We start from the raw sequence: 25,363 nt of genomic DNA on the forward strand, positions 1-25,363 counted from the left end.
CCAACATTGGGTTCATACTTATTCATATTTAGTCTGTAATAATTGTTGTATGTTCCTTTACACTTCAGTGTCTTAAATATGCCAGTTTCAATATAAAACAATTACTGTAGTAAATTGATACTAATCCAGATAAATGGTGCAAAATTACTACATATTTTAAGGATAAACTTTATCTTCACATGAAAAATTCATGAAATAGTCATTTTGTCCTGCCCAATAGCTACACTGATGCATAAGTGAGTATTCTGCGTCAATCTGTTGTACTAGTCATGGAAAACCTAAAATAAAAGACCCTCCTGTGTCATTTGTTCTGGATAGGACACATTTTTAACACATATAAATAAAGCATACTTTAACTTTAGAAATAGCTGCATCAATATTATTGCATCAATATTATTGCATAAAAGATCCCCAGCATTTAAAATCCACTACAAACAGGGTTAATATTCTGGTTAAATTAGGAATATTGCAATTTTTAGCTAACCGAAGTTCAATGCAGAATAATATCATATGTGTTCTCAACAACTGGACAATAATTTGAACACTAAAGTGGTTTGTAAGCATAATTTGCAATAAAATGCAAAAATTTCTTGTGGGTTTGGCTCTTTGAAATTTTTATTTTTAGTTTGTTTACCAATTCATGGAAATGACATAATTGTGCTGGAGAGGACATTTGTTAAATTGCAAACAGAATCGTGGATACAGGCTTGCAAAAATGCAACAAATACCAAATCATGTGCCACCTTGGTAGAAGGAAGACCACTCTTCCTCTACAAATTTCACATTCTATGATATAATCCTTCTTATTTCAACAATTAGTAATTAACTTCAGTTCTGGAGAGGACAAATTTTTAACGCGGAACTGTGGTATCAAGAACAAGTGGTCTACTGTATGTAAAATAAATGAATTCCTCAATCAGTGCCCTGTCCCATCAATTGGTAATATAACACAGATTATACAGGTAGGGTAAGGGTTTATATTTCCTCTTTAATGTTAACAAAAATGGAGGCATGAATTGGAGAGGACACTCATTTTTTTATTTAACGCAAAATGCCAATTTTGCAAGAATCTACGGAATTTTAACATTTTTGCACCAATTTTCACCATTCAACTTGCATGATGTTCCACACATATCATATTTTCATTGCAACAAGCACATTGCCATAGAATGTACCTAATTTTTCAAAGAATTAATTCAGAATACATGGGCAAAATGAAATGGGACTCCAAAATTGGGTTAAAATGTACCTTTTGGCAATTTTTTATACAAAAAATAGACAGAATTCTGTAAAAATGCTCATGTAGCTTGTAGTTTGTGGCATACTTAGAATTAAGTTAATAACACTGCATTATCACCCTAATTATATCAACCAGATATGATAAAAGCCATTTTTGTGAACGTGTCATTTATAATGAAATAGCCCATTAGCTCTTGAGCCTATCGGCTCTCGAGCTAAATGCAATAACTCCACGGCGCGTGCGATTATCTTGACGAATGCATTGCACTCAGTTCATTATCCTTATCTTAATCAAGTGTGGAATTTCTTTTTCGGATGTGTTTATTACAACAACCTTAAATACACATGGCCATGTTAAAAGGGCATTTCGTGATCAACAGCATCATCTCCCCACTTTTCTCAAAAAAGTTGTGATTTTTATATCACTGGAAACCTCTGACTACATAATGTTTATGAACAAAAATTTCTTGCAGATTAATTCGTTTAGCAAAGATATCGTGAAATTTGAATTTTGTTCTGGTACTGTACACCAGAACGAAATTACAACACATTGTCTATGGAGCCGTGTAATACACATAATCATCCATAACTCGCGAACGCAAAATCGGAATCAACTGAAATTTTGGGAATAAGCTTTTTTGTGGATATCTACTGTAAAAATGTCATAAAAAGAGGATGCTAGGATCACGAAACACTCCTTTAAGTGTAAAATATAGGCACAAAAGAATGAAATCAAAATGTACAACGGCATTTTACATGACAACCATAGTAATTTATTACATGGTCTTTACTTTATACAGCAGTAGAAGTTTTACCTCTGTGTGAATACATCAACATTAATACACGACTTAAAACCCCATCAGCAGCCTTGAAGAATTGTTATACCAAAAACAGTGTGTTTGTAATATTATTTAGACAATAATAACTGCGCACCATCTATTTTGAGGTCATTGTGTGAAATTGGAGGGTTTTGTTTTGGGCCGAGGTATTTTCCGAGGGCGCGTCACCGTACCGAGGCCCAAAACAAAACCCGACAAGTAGGTTTTATAGGTTTTATAAATGTGATTACAATATTATTGGCTTAAAATCAGAATTTTCTCTTGACCCACCAAAGGCTGACAATTATACCGTATGTACCGGTGGCTGAGTGACAGTAAAAATAGAGCTCAAGTTTTCCTTGCACTGTATCTTCAAATCTGTAGGCCCTATTTTTTCATATTGGCCACTGGCCAGCATGCTTATAATATTTATATCATCATGATTACTTCTACACTTTTTAGCCTGGCTTGAGCATTTTGTTTAAGTCTGGCACTGCTGGCCCAACCAAGCATCATGCCTGTCCGGCATCATGAGCGCGAGCATTCAAGTGTCTCTGCACGGCGCGACCGTTTACCGAGCATGCGAGGACCGTTTAAACAAAGTTGCAGAATGATCCGAGAAAAATAGAATGGAATGATGCTCTAAAAATGAATTTAAAAAACAGTCCCAGGTTTATATTACCTAGCCCGAGGTAGCCTACTCACAGTCACACCTCCGTCACTATGATGACTGACTTTCTAGACTATGGTGAGGAACAACAAATGCTAGGCCTAGCTAGCATGCTAGGCCCCCTGTGCCATGATGTTTCGGCTACATGATATTTGTTAGGCCTACCATTTACAAAATGATTGTGAATAAATACCTGAAGAAATTAATTGTTTATATTGTGAGGAACATGGGAAAGAACAACCAGCATGCCCGGCCAGCATAACTATTTATAGGGCCATGATATTTTGAGCTTCATAACTATTTATAGGGTCATGAATGACATTTTGAGCTTCAAATTACCATACAAAATAATAAATAGGCCTATTCAGTAATTTTCTCATCTGGATGATAATAAAAATCAAGATTAAGATTTTGTTAGTGGTTTTAAAGCCGGACGTGTAATTTATTTTACAAACAAAATATAAGATTTATTTTCCAGTTTTGTCAATAGTCCACCATGCACAATACTGATGTTTTCCTGGGTTTTTTTTGGGGGGGGGGGGGTAAGCCGTGTTCCCGCTCGTCCACATTTGCACTGCACACAGTACTGACGATACTCTCGAAGAGGAATGCACTCACCGGTAGAAGAAGAAATGTTTCATTTCAAAAATATCTAATTTAATGACTAAATATCCTTCAAGTACACAATAACAAATTTATATTTTTACACCTTCACTGGGATGTCACGGAGGCTTGGGCCTTAAAATAATTTAATTGTAATATTGTTTGGTTCCTGTTGTTGTTGCTATTTCTCAGTTGTTGTTGTGACTCGTCTATTCTTTTGTATTTTCCCTGTTTGGGATTCCCCAATTGTATTTGTTACGGTCATATGATGCAATCATAATTATTGAGAGCAATAGATGCCGGGATCGGGAGCAGCTGAGACCTAGACGCAGGTCGTAAAGCTCACTCCGGGAGCTCACTCGATCAACGTAACACAGGGACAAACATATTAGGAAAAATTGTTTATATTTATTCAATATTCATTCAAAACAGGACCCTGTTTTGTTTAGAATGTGTGTGCATATTTATTAGTTTACCTGCTGTGATCGGGGCTGCTTTTATTTATTTTTTTGAAGGTAGTCGCCATTTGAATTGGACGCTGCAATTCGCAATGATGCCAATTCTTTATCCATGTTCGGGGCCCGATCACCCCATGTTTTGATTGCTACGTCAGACGCGGAAGTCATTGTTGCGCATCCGGAGTTGTGAGATATTAATGACCTCGAATTGCGTTCGCGTTTTCACAAATAATAAAATATGATTGGATCACACGCATCATGCATATTCATGAGGTTATGAATATTAGTCCAGTATTCTAGACTACCTCAATCTAACACCAACACAAGATTGTGGTGTTACTCAAGAAGCCTAAGACCTTTGAAGAAGTGGAATTTTAAAAGCCTGAATTCAGGCAAAGACTTGAAAAGTGTAATCTTTGGATTATTACATATCCTAAGTGCTACCTACAGGCACAAACCTTTGTATTAAACACTACTCAGCTTTAAGATCCCAGTTGTCATTTGATTTCAAGCCTCTGCTGATAATTACCATAGGTACACTATTTTAGTCCCATAGGTGACAGTTCAATACAGCTGGTATGTCATATAGTGTTAAAAGTGGTTCCCAGCAAACACAAAAAGACTTTTTTATACATTTTTTTTGGTTTTAGTGAAGAAATTTAACAACATTAAATGTACAGTTATACAAAAGTCATGAAAACGTTTTTAAATGTTTTAAGGAAAAAAACCTCTCCAAAAAACATTGTTGATAAATTGATCTCAAAATCTATACTTCGTCAATACTTCAAAATCAAGTTTTCCAAAATGTTTTTGAATGTTATTAAAACCTTTGATACCCTGTATTTATATAAGGGGGCATTTACTGGCACCTATTCTAACCTTCTGCAAATGTTTCAAAAACATTTTGTGTTTGCTAGGGCAGAATGTGAAAATAAAAATCTTTGAATTTTTTTTCTCATTGCCAACAAGACTGAATCATACCCAACTTCCACTTAAAGTTGGAACTATTTCTTTCCTTTACATACCATCGCTATAATTCCTCTCTTTAGAAACTGGACATTTCCACAAATTGAGGCTTTGAGCCAAAGTATCTAATATATATATATATATATATCTAGTGAACCTGTTGGGAAACTGGCAACCTTGCGGAAAATGAAGCTGCTAATTTTAATAGTGTATGCATAATGGATTTGATCACAGAATAGTAATAATATTTATAACCAGTTAGGGAGCAGGATCCACTGTGTTTTGGAGCCTCTTCTACAGTACCAACTAGAACACCGGTTGTTATTGTTAATGCATTAATATATCATCTGCCTCTTCACATACTATCCTATCTCAAAAGACTGCCATGATGTGAAATACTGCAATAATACCTCAAAATTAATATATAAAGTTACTTTCATCTCAACACAATTAGATGACAATATAGAAAATCACACGGCAGCCTTTTGAGATACAGTATGTGCAGCAGACGATGCAGGCCATTGATTTCATTTTTGATTTCAATCACTCCCTGCCTCCGATCCCGATGCTTCATTCTCGGCTTCAGACGCTTCCTTTTCCGACTCTTCTTTTTCTGATTCTTCCTTCGCGGATTCCTCCTTTTCCGATTCTTCTTTTTCTGACTCCTCCTTCTCTGATTCCTCTTTCTCCGACTCTTCCTTCGCGGATTCTTCCTTCTCGGATTCCTCCTTCTCGGATTCCTCCTTCTCCGATTCCTCCTTCTCCGATTCCTCCTTCTCCGATTCCTTCTTTGATTTTTTCTTTTCAGACTTTACTTTCTTTGATGCTTCCGATTTCTTTTTCTGTGAGATGGATAAAAAATAAATAAATAAATAATTTCATATGCATCCTTAGAATATTTATACAGTACATCTGAAAGAGAAAAATTAAATTAAATCATCTTTACTCACTTTTAACCCCTTGAGAACTACCTGCCTATTGGTCAAAAAGGAGTTTTCATTATCAATTGGACCAATCAGCAATATTGTTAGAATAATTCACCACACAAAAAAGTTGGGGTGATTTACAAAACTCCATTCTGATTGGTGATTAAAATGAAGATATCATGTAATTGACCAATCAGAGGCAATGTTAGATCGGCAGGTAGTGCTCAGGGGTTAAAGAACCTCCTTCCCATTGTCAAATTCCAGGGCTACTTTAAGTCACGTGAGTGACTACTCAATGAAAGAAATGGGTTCCTCAAATTGGACTAGGTAACAGTACAAGACAGCCTGTTGTCATACATCGTAGTCATTTTGCAATAGTAACACGTTGCTTTCTACCGCACGTAACTTAATGAGCTGGTCACGTACACCAGTGATATGTAAAGATATGTGAAGACCATGTGGCACACAATGGACTAACAGCCTTTGTTTGTTTTATGATATCAGCAACTTTTAATAGCATTTAATGAGTAATAATTATTCTAGTTACTGCTTATGTTTAACATATTCATCACAGCTTCCTCTTGTGTTTAAACCAACACAAAACTGGATCCATCTTTATACTGGAGGCCTAGATTTTTTTGGCCAAATTTAACACAATTTCAAATCCATTTTGAAATTTATGCTCAAAAATTAGGTGAAATTGTTGAATTGTTTCCCAAAAATTTGAAACAATTACCCATTTTTATGCAAAATTGACCTAGAAAACTGGGCCATACCAGAGGCCTGAAATATTACTGGCACATTATGGTCATTACCTGCAGCTCCTTCCAAGGATATTGGCATCTGGAGGGAAAATGTTGCCATTTTGAGAAGTTAGCTTCATCTTCCAGCATGCAACTACTCGACAGACTCATACATCCATGCTTCCAGATTTTAAATTTTTCTGTAGCCAGAGTATTCTTAAAAAGTTAGTGACACCGATTTCCCAGGGCACCTCATTTACCAAGAATATAGGAAGTAGCTAATTATGTGCCAAGTACATAGACTGACAGGATGATATTCTGGACACATGTGTGCAAAGCTAGCCTACTAGTCTTATAGTATAGATCGCAGAAAGCTTTACAGGATCAGTTTGAAATCAACACTTGTCTCACAGTACGAGTGAGATTTTTACAGATTATAGGAGATGTTTAGCTATCAGTCATAGTATCTCCTACATTGTCATGTGTGAGGTGTAACTAGAGATGAGTCTCAACCAGTCAAAGAGTTTATTGCTAAAAACTAAGTAAGACTTTCCCTACCTGCCAAAACCTCTATTCAATAAGGCTTTCCTTAACCCCAACCTGCCAGGGGCCTTTTGGAAGGGAAAGAAGGAAAGAAGGAAGAAGGAAGAAAGGAATAAAGAGAGAAAACAACGTTGTTTGCTAGCTCTGGTCAGATTCGAACCTGAGACCCCTCACATGCCACGCACTGGGTCGGCGACACTTTGCCACAGGTCTTGGGCTTCGCTGGCCAGCGAAACCGTGCCTATATCTCACTTAGGGCGATTACGTCATCACACCACGTGGGATGCACACACGAACAGCGCATGTATCAAGTAGTATTTTGTAGTACTCAGGCGTGTTAGGGTTAATGAAAAGTGGGTCACGTGATATACTGTATTGTCTGTAATAAATGCCCCAAGAGTGGATGCTTTTTCAAAACTGTTTGAGCCTCTTTTTTATCAACTATTTGTTTCATTTTTGGGGTCAGTTTTAAGAATCCCAGCGACACATCCGGGGGTACTCAGTACAAATGACCATACGGGGGCGTGCCGCAAACATGGGTAGCATTTTCAGCCTTCTGGTATATCAATGACCCCTTTTCAAAGCCTATTTTGGTATATGAATGGGTCCTTTTTTCAAAATTTTCTCAATTTTTTTCGGAAAACAGCCCAATTTTTCCTTAATCTAGCCAAAATTTGTAAAAACTAAGACAATTTTGATATAAAATTGGATCGGTTGAGCCCATATTTATTGGTCGAGCTATGAGTTTTAAAATATTGGACGAGACGTAGTCGAGTCCAATATTTTACAACTCATAGCGAGACCCAATAAATATTGGGCGTAAAGCATCCAATTTTATCATTATTATGTTTTGGATCCAATATTATCACAACTTGGATCCATCAAAACATAATAATGGGTAAATTCGGCCAAAAATTTTGACTTTTGGTATATCAATGGGTCCAAATTTCTTGAAAAATTGGTATATTTATGGGTCTACTTCCAAAATCTCAGCAGCACATCCCTACCAAAACCAAACTTGAGTACCCCGGGACACATCCCCTCCAAGTACAAAATTATATTTAAGAGCTCCCACCAGGCCTCCCTCCACTGTCCAGTATGTGTGCCAATTAACATGACAAGTCAATGCCAATGAACCTGGAGATATTGAACCTCAATGCTGATATCTTTGCTGATACCAGCATTAGAGCTGCTGATAACAGCATCAGAGATGCTGATAAACTGACTGCTACTATGGAATATAACTGGATGCATCCTCTGCTGCTTTACATATAGCGTGTTTTTATTGAGTCCCCTGCATTTTACCGGTAAAACTGTTCGCCGTCAAATAGCGGCGAAAGGCGGATAACGGTCAGTTTCCATTGCACGTTGTTTACCGGTAAACACTTTCGATGAACAGCGCCAATTGACACACCTTTAAAGTTTGCCGCTAAAGGTCGTGCACTGGGGTCAATCGCAAAGCATTGTGGATTTTAATATTGTAGTATTTTCTTAATTGTTTGGCTAAAAATGAGGTAGCAAACATGAGAAAAGAAGACTGAAGAATAATGTTTTTTTTATTAGCGTTTTCATTTGTTCTCGTACATCAAATTACGCCATTGGGAAATCCCCCTCAGTGATATCGACGTGAGTACTCAGTATTGTTGCGCGCAAAAACAAATAGGTCTTAGAATTCAATCTTTCACAGTTTAATTTCAGTTAATTCTTTTTAGCGAATTTTAATTTAACATCAACAACATAATATTAAATTCATGAAATCTTTCTAATTTTCTGAAGCACACACCGCCGGGATCCAAGTTGATTTCTTTTTTTTTCTTTCGCATGCACAGCTGGATTCATCCGCTGATGTTGTTGTTTTTGTTTTATTTCATCGTTTTTACTAGGGTCATAAATCATAACTCATGTTAAATATTTAGCATAATATGTATAATGCAGGGATATTATGAATATTTCTTCCATTTACTTTATTTATAGCAAGTGAGTCAAATATTTGTATGTGATTAGGCCTAAGAATTTTTGCGAACGGAATGGTATAATCATGGTAGCCTATAAACAAGCTAGCTCATTGATGATGCAGAGGTCAATTTCGACTCAACTTCCGCTTTTCTTCCTGTATGCGCATTCAATCGGAACGGAGTGAGTTTCTATTGACGCTATCGGTAAGCATCCCCGCTATTTTCCTTCCTCAAGAAGGAAAACGTTACCGGTAAAAACTCGTCCCTGTTTACCAGTAAATAGCGGGGAAGGTCAGTTTCTATTGAGCAGAAATAATCCTTTACTGTCTTTTTACCGGTAAACGGTCCCAATAGAAACACGCCTATAGTCATACTTAATCATAGCCCTTATGATATCAACTTATCTCACAATAAAATTGAATCCAGAATGAGATCAGATCCCATCCGAAAACCACAGATCCTCAAGAGGAGAGTAGTCACTGGAACTTAGCCCTACTTTAAGGCCTTTAACTGTAGTGATCCAAAACCACCAATGTTATATCAGAAACCCTAACCCAGTGACCGCTCCCTCAGGTGGAGCAGTCATTGGATTTTAGCGGTTCTCGGGTATAGTGTTTAAAAGCTTGAGCATAAAGGGGTATGTGGATTTCTACTGGAATAGCACATTTTGAGGGCTACCATAATGATGATATAACAAATGACACTGCGAAGATAAACATGATAAAAATGGGACTTTCATCAAGTGGCAATGTTCAAATTATGTTGCAACATTGAGGAATGTTTTAGTTGTATCATAATAGATAAGCAGTCTTTGGTAATCACTAGTCAATGATAATTGGTGAACAATTATGACATTTCAGCATCTCTATTGTCGTTATCTTTCAAATAAGTTTATCACCTTCTTTATTGACTTAATGAGTTCTTCTTCTGTAGCATCCTGATACTGGTCAAGGGATTTATCTTGCTGTACGTGACTTTAAATATATTACCGGTACTGACTAACTCACCCCGTTTTAAGGTTAAAATTTTTGGGTCTAACTATACTCGAATTTAAAAATTTGCAATTTTTTGAAAATTAGGGGTGGGGCATGAACGTTTGGACAGTATTTATTGTGGGACATTAGAGCACATCAGTCATATCGAATTGCATTCTGAATACGAAGAATGTCTTTCTGATATCAAATAATTTTGATTTTTTGAAATTTGCAATGTAATACACATTTTATGGCAAATGATTAAAATTGATATTTTGATATTTAACAGTACTCTTTATAAATCTGATGATGTATACTTAAAGTGTATGTAGGTGGGATGAAAAGCCGACGATCAATTGAAAATCTTGACCTTTCAGATTGAAGATATGGATTTTTTTCCCCAAAACACCAAAAAAATTAGGTCTTTTTGGGAAAAAAACCCATATCTTCAATATGAAAGGTCAAAATTTTCAATTGATCGTAGGCTTTTCCTCCCAGCTACATACACTTTAAGAATATGTATAGAATTATAAAATTCACTTCAAGGACTGTTATATCAAAAATGTGAAAAATATCAAATTTTAATAATTTGTCATAAAATTTGAATTGTAATATCGTGAATTTCAAAAAATGAACATTATTTGATATCAGAAAGACATTCTTCGTATTCAGAATGCAATTCGATATGTCTGATGTGCTCTCATGTCCCACAAAAAATACTGTCGAAACGCTCATTCCAGATCCCTTAACTGCAACAAAATATGGGATTTACCATAAAGGTCAATGCAATGTGCAAACATTTAACAAACACCATGAAGAAACATGTGAAATCTTAAGATAATTTGTTTAAAGGGGCATTTTGTGATCCATATCCATTCCTCCACTTTTTTCCAAAAAAAGTTACAAATTATTTCTTTTAGTTTAAGAGTGATAATTTGGCATGAAAATGTGTGAACCACATCACCAGGATGAAACGTAACCTATAATAAATAAAAATTCCCTTTAAAAGGGAAAGCCAGGTTTGACTGAGAAAGAATCTTGTTGTAATTAGGCCAAGGTTTTTGAAAAAAAGGAGGAAGAGGGGGCAGGGGGGCTTTTTATTTTTTATCGTAGAATCAGTGTAAATACCCATAATTAGAGCTGTTTTAGCGCACACATAATGCCTGGAAAAAGGAGGAGACCTCTTTTTATTTGTTGTTCTGAGAGATAGGCCACCTCTAATTATCACAAAACTTTCCAAAAGTGTTTCTTGATTATCAGCAAGGCTATAGAAATCATCTCTATGTCCTAGACATATTTTTAGAAAAGATATGACTGAATTTCAAAAAATAAAAATATAATTGAAGAAACCTCAAAAAAGGAAGCGGAGGGATGTGAAATATGTTTATTTTTTTATTTGGCCTTAGATCTTTTCATCGTAATAATGATGGTTGATCCTAGTGTTATGAGTCTATCCAAGGAGTGGAATGTTTTGTTTTAATGTGGCTAACAATGTTGACCGTTGTTCAGCGGCTGGCTGGGATTTTTTTCCAGGGGGCAAGTCTGTATGGGGGGGCCCAAATCTACCAAATTTCCCTGCACTAGGGGGGGGCAGGGGCCCAAATAGACAATTTTTGCCAGGCTTATTGATAATAATCGTAAAATATTGCATATCGTATGGCTTCCCCATCTCTCTGCCCCTCCTCTCCCTCTCTCTCCTCTCTTTTTTTCTCTTTCTCCCTCCTTTTTCCTCTTTTTTCCTTGCACTAGGGGGCGGGGGCCCAAATAGGCAATTTTTGCCAGGGGGGCAATTGCCCCCCTGCAGCTACGCCACTGCCGTTGTTATTCTTGCAAGAAACAAATGATTATTGGCACATGTTAAAAAAAGTGAGACTCCGCAAGTCCTTATCACAGTCGGTCCTTATGTAAGTTAAGGTCAGAAGTGCAATCCCCGGTACAATCCAGTTTATGCAATAATTATGATGCAGTTTGATCTACTCAAGCCAAAGGTGGCAACTTTGAAAATTGAGTTATCCTCCTTAGCAACTTCATGCGCAGTAACCATGCATGCTATTGCTGAAATCATGACATCCCCAGAATACTTGTTGCCGAGTTATACGCTTCTGAAATACAGATTTTCTTATGTATCTTCTTATTCTTTTGTTCTAAACTTTTGCTTGTATCTCATTTTCACAGGTTAAAGCCTTTATTGGTTCAGACCACGTCAGTCACGTAAAAAGAATGAATCATATTGCAGACACGTCAGCTTTGATAAGGGGGCAGAGTAAAACAAACTGGACTTTCCCCTTCCTACAATGCAGACATGACAGTGAAAGTGTATTGACACAGATAATTAATCTATGTAATGAATCCAGTCACGCCATTGTCTATATTCTGCAATGCAGCAGAGTTTATGTAACCTTGTCCTTTTGATGATGACAATGCAAGTTTGCCAATTGGACATCCCCTAAGTTCAAGTTCATGGCAGGGTTCATGGGGTAGACTAGGGAGGGGGGGGGGGCTTCTGACCAAAACTTGAAAGACACCAGGTCTGGAAAAAGTGGGTAATCCAGGTACGTTCTGGGAAAATTTGGACATTTACGGTATACCTAAGAAATAGTAGAGAATGTGCTATTCCATTCCAGTTGAATCCCATACACCACTTATCAGTGGCGACACTACCGGGGTGCATATTTTATTGGCCCCTAAGGCAAAAACCCCAAAATGACAACAATTTCCCCTTTTTGTGGCAATTTTGTGCAAAATTGGTTGATTTTCCCCCCTCTAAAATTCACTTCGTCCCAATTCCCCCCCCCCACAATAAAAAAAAATTGGTGTTGTGTTGTATGTGTTGTAAAAGCCTTCTTGCGAATTACTAGAAAAGCGCAAGAAACAAAAATGCACATTTTGCGCATGTGTTCATAAGGAGAACCTCGTTTTGGAAACAACTATCAATTTCCCAGAAAGGTAGAAAATATCCCCACAAAGATATCAACTAGAATGTACCTCATTTCTTAACATAATGAATCACTTGTCTTGAATCACTGAAATTTCAGTGAAGTAATTGGATTCCTTTCCTCTATAATATACATAACTTCTGTTACCAGTGTGTAGTTATTTTGTGAGAAAAATGCAAAATTAGTCACAAAATTTATCAGAGGGTGTAGTACCTCCGTAAATATTCAGGCAGGGAAAGTTAGTCTTTGTATTTCTAATGATTTTTTGCAAATCTTTTTCAATATACATCAACACAGCAGTGATGCCTCTCAGCTTGCAAAATAGCGTTTCCCTCAAGTTTAATATGAAGGGCAAGACTCAACCAGCTTTGCTTATTCCTAGAAGCAATACTATTATAAAAATTCCCTTTAAAAGGGAAAGCCAGCCTCGATGTAGAAGAGGTCTTGTAATTAGTTTTGGTCAATGTGAAAGGCATTTTTAGGATCACGCTTACATCCATGTTACATGACAGTCCACCAAACCATCAACGATGAGAACATGTACACTGAAACAGCAGAAAACATTAATTCCTAATCTCATGTCAACTCTTTAATTCATTTAATTCATTACTCCAAATTGTTCTGGTCTGTTTGCTTTTGTTTTTTGTTTTTTGTTTTTTGTCTTTTCAGCTTTTTACCCACGATATCTCAATTTCCAATTTTGTAATACAAGAACTTACGAACTCAATATCTTCGCTTAGGAATGTCCGATTTCACTGCTTTCGATATACCACGTCACAAATACACTGCCGGTTTGAGTTAACTTACATGTACATTTTATTTTAAAATAACTTGATATTAATTAGCAATGTATAGTTTAAGCCTACTAATATAATAGATAGTGGCCAGCACATTTATAAAGGACTGATTACTCACTACAATCTTCACTCTTAAACTGTGTTTTTCTGAATGTGCTGATCATGTTGCTTGCTAGTCGGAAACTCCTGCGAAGCTATGGACATGGCATCTTACCTACTCCATTCTATAACAGTCTGCCTAGTGCCTTGTGTGTTTTCTCTTCAATCATTTTGTTGAATGTAATTTTATGAATCAAATAAAAAGATAGAAAGTGACTTCACATAAGTTATGTGTCATTTTATTTATAATAAAGAAGTTATTAAATTAATAAAGTAATAAAGTAAGACAATTTATTTATCTATAAGTGCATGTCAAATGGGGTACATTGTTCAATACTATTATATAGGCCTACATGCATAAATTATGCCCTTATTATAGCTAGGCCCTAAAAACTTGATTTTGCATCGGATTTTTCCCATTGAAAAGACAAAACTGATGTTTATGATACCAACCATTTCATCAATAACATTTTGAGTCATTTTTATCCATAAAACGACACAGGATATGATAACTACTTTCACATCAATATGGTCCATATGATCACAGATTGTTGAGAATCTGTGATATGATGAAGATTTTGATTCTATAGATCTGTTATCAACATGATATCACGCTGTTCAGTGGTCAAGGAGTAAGGACCCCCGGTCAAGGACACTGATATGTCATCATAAGTGATGTAATTTTCTTCTGCTGACCATAATGATCTGATGATGCTGTATATTAACTATTAGTGTTACATTTAGGCATAATTAGTTCAAACATAACTTTGGTAATACTCACTCGTTTTCATTCGTTGAAACGGCAAAACATACTTACTTTTCCTTACAAATCGAATAACAATAATTTTAAAACATTCCACCTCAAAAAGTAAAATGAAATAATTCTTACCAATACCAATAAAGTTAATCTCTTGAGCATACAAACCCAATCTCAGAAATAGATACCAGCCCCGCGTATGGGCTGGCGAAAAGTGGACATTTTTCGCAAGACCATTCATTTTCACGCTATCGCCCTCAACTGCGAAAAATAATAAACATGCTAATGTGTCCATTTATGTTACATATGCAGGATGCAGGATTTATGCAGGATCTGTGATCTAAAGTCTGCACAAAAAGAAACTCAGCTGTTATAAACACGACTATAGCTAGCTTCAGAACTAATAATTGTTTTCACAATATTTTAACATAGAGGGAAGGATGAATTATTTACACGCATTTTGATACCATATTTGCCAAATGTTGTTCAATATTAACAACACAGTAGTGTTTTTAAAGAAAAATACCCGATTTTAAAAGTTGCAGTTTACAGCGATCAATGGTTATTATGCCAGCACGGTAGCACGTAAAGCCCGCCATTATCTTCACGCTCACATCAAAATCAATACAAATAGCTGCAACTTTTATAGTCGGCTATTTTTCTTCCAAAACACTGCTGCATTGTTAATATTGAACAAAATTGGACAGATTAGGTATCAAAGTGCGCGTAAATAAACCATCCTTCTTTTTATGTTGAAATAATGTGAAAACAATTATTAGTTCCGAAGCTATAGGCGTGTTTATAACAGCTGAGTTTCTTTTTGTGCAGACTTTATGTAAGAGAACTCATAGTCGCAAATTTACAAACAAGAAGTACTTAGAACTCTGCATAGCGCAAAAAATTACACGCACAAAAATTGCAATTTTAACGGTTTGCCAGATCACGTTCTGCAATAAATGAAATCAACATAGAATGCAATTATTCATTCACAGCAAATTCCTGGAATTCATGTGTGTATAATTATGTATCAAGGGTTTAGTGCAAGAAAGGGCTCTGCAATAGGGTTGCTGATTTTTTTTTTTTAATTTAAAAATCTGAATTTTTTATTTAGATTAGATATTTTGATTTAATTGATTTAAAAAAAATTCAAACTGCTATACCCCATGATAGTGTCAACAAAGACCAGTGGAATGCTAGACATATGCGAAATCCTACCAGGTAATTACACAAAATCAATACATGTTTTTACATATGAAAATTTCAAAGACAAAAATGGTAAAATCATGTGAAAAAACCTGTTGAATTCTACACCATGAAGCTGAATGACATCATAGAGGTATTTTAATTGTACCCAAAAGTTGTAGAAACATTAGGAATGAAGGAAAACAGTCCAGAAATTAACTTATGGTAAAAAATAAAAAGTTGATTTAATCAGTGATTAAAAAAAAATCAAGTGATTTCAAACAACCCTGCCAAAAGACCTAACATTTTTATGTCTTTTTTTTTTGGGGGGAGGAATGTGTATCTTCAATACAAAAGGTCCAAATTTTCAAATGATGGACAACTTTTCCTCCCAGCTATATACATTTCAAGTCCCATTAGTCTAAATGTATAAAATTTACTGGTTAAATTTCAAAAATACCAATTTTAATAATTTGCCATAAAGTTTGCATTAATTATATCGCAAATTTCAACAAATCAAAATTATTTGATTCCTCATATTCAAAATGCAAGTTGGTGTGTCTGAGGATGTGCTCTCAGGTCCCACAAAAATACTGTGCAAATGTTGCTGTTTGATTCCGTATTTCAGAGCGAGCGCGAAGTGCAACCAAGCTAGCTGGATGACAACCCCATTGTATATTGAGGACTCATTCTGGGCCCTGAACCTAATACTCCTAGAAATCAGTTATCACCATGACCGATTCTGCATGCACTATTCCACGTGAGGCTTTGCATGTGCTAAACATGTTAACAATGCATTATTGTCTTATCATAAATCGGTATCATCATAATCACATCACTTGAGAGTGGAAATCTTGGCTGAAGTTGCAACATCAAGGCTGCAAAATGCAGTTTCTATGATTAAGAGTCAGGATCATTGAGCTATTCCAGTTGAAATACACACTCCCCATGTGGAAGATTTTAGGAATACCGTCCACAGTGGGAGTAAGTTTTTCAAATATAACTGGTCAGAGTTATTCATTTTGAAACTCATACCCCCCTGTATTATGACTTTACCTATATCTTCCACAACTGACTGGAGTGAGTATTTCAAATGGAAGTTACCCAATTGTCTATTCTATTCGAAACTTATACTCCCTCTGTGGCAGACTTTAGCTAAATATCCCACAGAGGTAGTGTGGATTTTAAATGGTATAGCCCATTATGGAAACATATGCCTCAAATCGCAAAAATGTTAAAGTCAAATCAGTGCAGAGTAGATCAACATTTTGATATGAAAATTAAGTTTTAGAAATACTATAATTATACTATTATTGATTTGCATAGGATTTATTGATATCATTATTGCTTACAAAACAAACAAGTATAAAAAAAAAAAAAAAATTTCAAATGAAAAAAAATTTCAAATGAAAAATAAAAATGTAAAATTGACAAAAACAAAACATTGTATATATAGACTAGAGGAATCAAACCTTTTTTTAAAGCTTAAATAGAGAATGATAACGATGGTGTTCATAAAATTTCCTTAATACTCCTACCAAGCGTGTCCACACCTAGCCTACTCCCAAGCATACCCGACCAGTTCCACCAAGCATTCACTTCTGGTCGGCGTAAACAATGGCTACCACTTCCAATGATTCTGTGAATTTCAACCGTGTGAAAATGAATTTCTTAGCTTCCGACCATAAAAAAGGTCAAACTTACAACGGTTTACACTGCAACATACACCTGGCGGAGAATACACCTAGCTCGCTACCCCCGACATTTGTTGGGAGTAGATTGTTGGATTTACGCCCAGCGGAACTTACGCTGATCATTGTTCACACTGCCACTACTCCTGGCTGTGCCTAATACTACTCCTAGCAACTTGCGCCGGACGCACGTCCGACAATGTAAATGCAACTACTCCCGTACTGACGCGAGTATAGTCCCACCTTCGAGTAAAGTCCCACCCCCAAATTTGGAAACATTTCAGAAATTAAAAAAACAATTAAAAAAAATGATCCTAGCATTTAGGTCTAGGTCCAGGGACACTCCTAAAGCCGAAAAAATAAATAACTTAAAACAACCCTTTTTTTAAAATTCGAGTATAGTCCCACCCCCAATTTTGAAAAATGTTCACCCCAAAACGGGGTGGGACTATACTCGATTTGTTGCACTATCAAATTCCCTTTGTAAGGGTCGGTCAATGTGAATTGCCAATTTTTAAAGGCTTATGGGAACTCTTTGAATGTTAACACATAGACTAGGGTCTATGGTTAACACTTGCTTAGTAACATTGTTTCAAGTCGGCTTACATTTTGTAAAAGGAAACCTTCCAAGGCCTAATCCAACATTAAAATTAGTTCTCATGGGAATGGAAATCGGGTTACTTAATATTTTAGTAGTGATCGCTGTGGGAGTGACGAAGGCAGTGTACTTTGTGGTCTGATCACCTCATCGGCTATTGTCTCTGGAAAAAGGAACAAGGCATTTCCTTTATGCTCTTGATTAATTTCAATTCAGCGACTATAGTTCTAGTTCAGTGGCTATTCTAGTTCAGTGGCCATGTCTATATAAACGGAAAGGTTCACGACTATTGGAGGTTCAGTCACCTATAGTGGTAGCACTACTTTCAGGCTCTTGTTGCTATTTAGTATACTATCCAGTGATGTGCGCTACGCACTTCGGTTGAACGCCTCGTGCTACGCGCTCGCTAAGTCCGTGAGGGCCACAAACTGCAGCTACTATAGTGGCAGCACCAGGATTTTTTTCCAGGGGGTGGGGAGCAAGACATTTTTAGATTTAGAGAGGGAAAAAATCTTAAAATTTGTCATTTTGGGCCTAGAAGCTTTTTTTTTATTAGGGGAGGGGGGCAGCGAGTAGCCCATACCCCCCTTGGTGCCGCCAATGGTCACCTGACCATTTTAACACTATGAAGTGTCAATTTGATTACCACCTCAAATTCAATTCACTATGGACCCCAATAGCCTCATCCCAATGGCATACTCCAATAACCTCTATTAAACAATCAGAGTGCAAAATTTGACCTCAAGTTGCAGAGTACGAGTTTTTGTACCCAAATGTTCAAAGGTCATTCAATGAATGTACAAATGTATTGGGGTTAAAGAACTGTGCCCATGATAGATGAGCATGTTGTGGATCCTAGTGATTGCATATCAGAGGATTACCGCATGTATGAAGATGTTAACACTATCAGTAAATTGAAGTCATTGTTTATTCAGCTTACACACATGAAAAAAAACCCCACAAAACTGATTTGATTGAATGACTATTTGAACCCGGGGGGGGGGGGGCACTCACATGTTAAGGTGGTACGGGTATGTGCGGCGGTCAAGGGTCCCTTTTTCAGGCTCTCCGGCAGTTCCTTAAGCCCCACATTTGGATCTGCTCCAGTTCTTTGAGCCTCAAACTCTGACAATTGTAGCTCTTTAAGCTCAAATTTGGAAATAATTTAGAAATTTTTAGCTCAACAGCCTATAATTTGGCCCTAATTTCAGTTCTTCAAGCCCCTATTTTGCCCGAAAATCAGTTCTTAGTTCCCAAAGTTTGGCGCTCCGCGCCGCACACCCCTACCAAAATTTAAGTTGAGTGCCCCCCCCCGGGATTTGAACCAGTTTGAATTTGACAAAATAATGCCCCTTAACATTCCGCCATCCCCTTAAGAAAAGTTGAGGTTTGTAGAGTGAAATGTTGTAATTTGTGTACAACTGAATATATATAAAAACTACCAGACAGGCTATTCATTGATTATCAATTCATACTGCAGGAGAATTCTGATAAGGAAAATAACTGATTATACTAGGATATCCATGAAATGAGGATTATGCCAGGCATTGTATTTGTTATCATATTGAGGTACTATCAAGTACGTATTATTTGAAATGCTCAGGTTAGTATTTCCTTACTATTTCCTTATTAGCTGACAATGAATGCTTCAATTAGGGTCCAATCACCAGGTTATTGTTGTATTGTTATGCAGGTTAGATGACCAATTACAAATCCACCTTTCCCCTAGTGGAGTCAAGCCAATATCTATTGCTCACGTCCCAATTTGCAAAGTCACTGTATCATCTTATTCGACAAACAGTGGAATCAGTATAATTACCGAATAGGGTGCAACTTACTAGACTTGAGTCCAGTCCTTGTTTACGGAGTTTTGTAATAAGACTAGTCGAGTTGCACCCTCTGTGGAATCACTTCAATGACTTCTTCATTTCTGGGGTAGGGGAGGGGTTCTTTGTGGAAATAAGAGTATGGGGATGTGCGGCACATTCAGGGTGCATTTTCAGCCATTTTGATTTATTGAGGGCCTTTAATTTCATGAAAGTTTGGTTTAAGAAAGGGTATTGTTAAAATTACAGTTCTGTTTTTCATCAAGTTTTTTGGAGTCCCCCCCCCCCCACTGCACTTCATTTCTAAGTAACCAGTCTATGGGTAGTGTGTCCCTGAACATTGTTTGTTAATGTTGCCATAGGTTTTGCGTCTTGGGGTGTGCACAGTGACAGTTACACCGGTAACAATGTGCACCAGGGGGGGGGGGCACTGACTGAAAATGGGTGATGGGGATCACATTGACCCCCAATTTTTTCCAAAAGAATGTTACTCATATTCAGATTCCTTCTTTGACAATATTTGTATTTTGGCACTGCAACTCAGAGGTTGATTCAATGTAATCCCAGCATGCAGTATGATATTAGGTGCAATGTAATAAAGGAGCCATTTCAACACCATTTCACATTCAAATTTATGTGCAAAATAAGAACCAGTAGTTTTGATGGAATATTCATCGCGACTTTTATGTTTTGAATTGATAATTGGGTACGGGTAATGTTTGTTGATACATTGCTACCAAGAAAGTTAAAAAGTCGTGTGTTTTTAAAACAATTTTAGATATTTTATATGCTTGGGAAAAGGAGGTGGAACCAGCAAAGTTTTCTTGCACATGCATGCATGCAGACACGTTGCTTATCTAGTTGTATAACAACCTTGGCCATGCACAGCAGGAGCCCAGTGTGATGTTTTCTGAAAATAACCATGTGTTTCTCAAACATGCTGTCAGTGGCTGCAATGTATTCTGGGCTTACATTTAATCAACCTCTGACTGCAACTGGTGAGAAGCAACTGATTGTCATATCTTATCATGTGCAGAATAGGTATGGTTTGGGGAGAATCAATTCTAAGTTTAGGAGAATTGTTGACTAGTCAAATTTGAGTCCCTGTGATCATTCCCCTAAGAGCTGCCCATCTCATCTAGGTAGGGTGATGCAAGAACACATAAGCTCCTTGTCCAAGTCTATAAAACATTAGCAGTTCATCATCCATGGATCAAAATAATTACCAAATGTAGTATCTTTAATTTACCCTCAAAGTCTACAATCAACGAAAAAAGTCTTGAAACGCTTGCGTGTAAATAACGGAAAACTGTCACCCCCTCTCCCCCGTGCAATGTTGAGAAATACCAACGTCTTCAGCGGTTTCCCAATGTGTTCCAACATTGACTGATGGGGAGAGGGGAAGGGTAAATCATTGTTGTAGATGTCATGCTTGTTCCCAGGCAAAATATACGTCATTTCCATGATCATATGAAATTCTGCACGGAATTTCGACAGAGTGTACCAAGCGCCCAAGGACTTTTTTCAGAGATTGTCTCTGCCGAATGCAAAATATTTCATCTAAATTTCGTTTTTGTCTCATAACTCAAAAATGGAATGTCGTATGAGCTTCTCATTGCACACGATTTGAGAGTGGATTATATGCTTTGGAATCATAACAAAATTGTTGATAAAGAAATTGGTTTCTTTAGGAACAGACGATGGTGGACTACATTATTCACTGTGGCAACAGCCAATATCGTAAACAAAACAGACAATATGACGGCAACACTGCCTGGACATTGGACGCCCCGTGCTGAGTTGTGTTTTTAGCTCTATTGGCCCCGTTACAGAAAAAAAAAATGCACAAAATATATTTCTCAGTGAATGTATAAATTTTCACATAAAAATAAATATTTTTGGATTCAAAATAAATGTGAAGAAAAAAAAAAAAATTATAGCCGGGAGTGAGCGGGACTCGATCTCGGGACCCTATGCACCGCAGGCGAGACCCGTTACCATTAGACCAAGCGAACCGTGATACACAATGGGGGAAGTTTTAGGTATATATCATAAACATACCGTGCGTTATTCATACAAAACATTCAAAAAACAGTACTTACAATGAGGTTCACTGGCGAACCTCAACGGATTTAGATTGATAAAATAGTGCTTAATAACATACGTACAGTTTTGGAATAATTTGAGACATTTTTGTGTTTACGTGTAAAACCAATGACAACGTCAAAATTCAGCCAATCTTGGCCGGCCCCCCCTGTTTAGGAAGTGGTCACTGGAATCACCCCCTATGCTAAAATACACACATTTCGCAATTATAGCTCTAAACTGCTCTAAAATGTCGTTTTTGTCCCATAACTCAAAAACAGAATGTTGTATGATCTTCATATTTCACAGGATTTGGAGGTAGACCATGTACTTAGGAATCATAATACAATTGTTGATAAAGAAATTGGTTGGTTCAGGGAGTGGACACTGAAACACCCCATACCCTAACATACACGCATTTAATGAAATTTTTATGCTATATCTCAAAACCGAGAAATCGTGTCGCGGCTCTAAGGTGCATGATTCCGAGTTGTTTAATTTATTTTTGAAATTAATATTTAAAGTTCACCTTCATAGCACTTGTCAGATAGGTGAACGAACGTTACAAAACAGAAAAATGAGTTTTAATTAAATATTAGTGTACGCTAAGATTGTAAGGAAGTCAATAATAAACTACGACTATCTTCAGTAGATAGCATTTACTTGTTTTTGACATGATGTAACAACTATCTTCAGCAGATTTGTGCTTCACATTTTTGTGTATGGGGTGTGTGTATAATGTGGGGGTGTGTGCGTGCGAGGTGTTGGGCGTGGGATGTATGTGAGGTAGAGGCGGAGGGAGTTTGTAGGACTATTATAAGATCACATTTAAATCGGAAAGTATTTCATTTGGGGGCTTTTGGGAAAGAAAGAAAGAAATAATTTAATTAATTAAACAAACATAGAGAAAGAAAGTAAGAAAGAAAGACAGAAAAAATAAATCAAAAATGTATACTTCATGTATTTATAATAAACAAATATTTTCACCGGGTTCACCGTCGCAAATAATAAATGAAACAGAAAAAGTAATACCGCCTGGGAATCGAACCCCGGACCTCATGTTTACAAGACCTATACCTTAACCACTCGGCCACGTGAGCTTCGTGGTTAAGCTGCTTGCAATTTGAACATATAAGCGGTCACTTCAACCTTTTTCCACGTTCATGTTTTTATTTATGTCAAATGTCTTTCGTTCATTCATTCATTCATTTTTCTTTCCTTCTTTCTTTCTTTTTTTCTTTCTTTCTTTTTTCTTTCTTTCTTTCTTTTTTTTTTTAATACAAAGAAAGAAAAAAAGAAGCACTGAAAATAATGAATGCATAATTTAGCGATGATTCACGCAATTAAAACACGAATAGTCAAAGGGTGTAAAGTGTAAACCCATAATGGTAATCTGTAATGGTAAACTGCTGCATTGAATAGCGCGTGCATACTGAGCAGTTTGCCCTGCATTGATATTAATATATACGTATAGATATTTATTTCAATTCAAAATGGCAAACTGTTAACAAATGTCATAAATGCGATCAATTTGTCATTCCTTTTGTATTCAAACATTCTCAATTGCTGTAGCCAAGGTAAACGAACGTCAGGCTCCATGAGATACGGCCTAAAAACCATAAAATGTGGATTTTGGACCATTTTGTCATTATGGTAAACTGATCCACTTTGCCATTTGCACTATGTAGCTTTACACTTTCCCCGATGCCTGTCTTCTATAAAAGGCCAAAACTGATTACTTCGATTGCGCAATGGTAGCGTGGCGCAACGGTTTAGTCCTTCGACTGGTAATCTTTTGACTATTCATTGATGTGAATGGTTCGAGTCCCCGTGGTGGTCGATTTTTTTTCTTTAAGTGTATTCAATTGTTGTTTTCTTTTTTCTTCTTTTTCCTCACCGCAAAAGCGTATCTTATTATAAATAATATTCAGAAATGAGTTGTTTCAAATTGTTACATCACAATCTTTCTGATTCGTTCGGATAAGCCTATACTCAGCAAACGCAAAGTTTTACAGAAAACATTTACATGTTGGATTATATTATAAAGGGTACAGAACGTTTTAATAAAATTCAAAAACATTTTGGAAAACATGCTGCAAAACATTGTAATATTTTAAAAAAACTATATTTGTAGTGTTTTTGAATTATGAGACAAACACGAGATTTTAGTAATAATTACGAAATGTGTGTAATTTAGCATAGGAGGTATTTTCAGTGACCATTCCCTAAATAATCCAACATCTTTATCAACAATTTTATTGTGATTCAAAGGGATATTATATACTCCCAAATCGTGTGCAATATGACGCTCATACAACATTTTGTTTTTAAGTTATGGGACAAAAATGACATTTTATAGCAGTTTAGAGCCATAATTACGAAACTTGTGTTGTTTAGCATAGGGGATGGTTTCAGTGACCACTCCCTAAAAAAACCAATTTCTTTATTAACAATTTTGTTATGATTTCAAAGCATATAATCCACTCTCAAATCGTGTGCAATATGAAGCTCATACGACATTCCGTTTTGAGTTATGACACAAAAACGAAATTTAGATGAAATATTTTGCATTCGGTAGAGACAATCAACGAAAAAAGTCTTGAAACGCTTGCGTGTAAATAACGGAAAACTGTCACCCCCTCTCCCCCGTGCAATGTTGAGAAATACCAACGTCTTCAGCGGTTTCCCAATGTGTTCCAACATTGACTGATGGGGAGAGGGGAAGGGTAAATCATTGTTGTAGATGTCATGCTTGTTCCCAGGCAAAATATACGTCATTTCCATGATCATATGAAATTCTGCACGGAATTTCGACAGAGTGTACCAAGCGTTCCAAGGACTTTTTTCGTAGATTGTAGTTAAGCTTCCTGTATCATGATCCACAGTCAGGACTCATCAGACAGTGACATCCAGGCAAGCTCAGTAGAATCCTGTTTCTTATAGATAACATACTTCAGTATTAAATCTGAAGAAAGATGTTAACACTGTCAGCAGCAGTGTCAATTCATCTTGAAAAGTGATGGAGGGGGGGCACTTGCAGAGATGCCACTTGGTGTTCAGTGTCAAAATTTTCTGAAAAACTTGAAATGCACTTTCCCTATCCTTTTGCACAGGAAGGGTAGAGCAAAATTTCCTGAAATCAGGAGATTTCCTGAAAAGTGGCATCTCTGCACTTGGCTTTACAAAAAGTGGATGAAATTGTAAAGATCAAAAAGTGACTCATTTTGCCAACCCCCCCCTCAATTGATACCCCTGACTGTCAGATCGCTTTCCCACTTCATTTCATGAACCAACAGATTCCTCCTTTCAAGACAGCAGTATTAACCCCATGAGAACTACTTGCCGATTGGCCAAAAAGAAGTTTTCATTATCAATTGGACCAATCAGCAACATTGTAAGAATAATTTCACCACACAAAAAAATTGGGGTGAATTATTTGCAAAGCTCCATTCTGATTGGTGCTTAAAGTGAACATATCATGTAATCACAGATATTGG

At 36.6% G+C, this 25,363-nt stretch overlaps 1 protein-coding gene across 1 annotated transcript in view; it reads right to left on the reverse strand.

The window, feature by feature from the left end:
- Positions 1-1,989: 1,989 nt before the first annotated feature.
- Positions 1,990-25,363, reverse strand: part of LOC140168549 (FACT complex subunit SSRP1-like) — a 98,366-nt gene continuing 74,992 nt past the window's right edge. The window contains 1 exon segment of the mRNA XM_072191950.1: positions 1,990-5,596. Coding sequence (XP_072048051.1) covers positions 5,294-5,596 — 303 coding nt within the window. The 3' untranslated portion in view covers positions 1,990-5,293.

Source organism: Amphiura filiformis, chromosome 13 (genome assembly GCF_039555335.1).
Source record: "Amphiura filiformis chromosome 13, Afil_fr2py, whole genome shotgun sequence".
NCBI classification, from domain to species: domain Eukaryota; kingdom Metazoa; phylum Echinodermata; class Ophiuroidea; order Amphilepidida; family Amphiuridae; genus Amphiura; species Amphiura filiformis.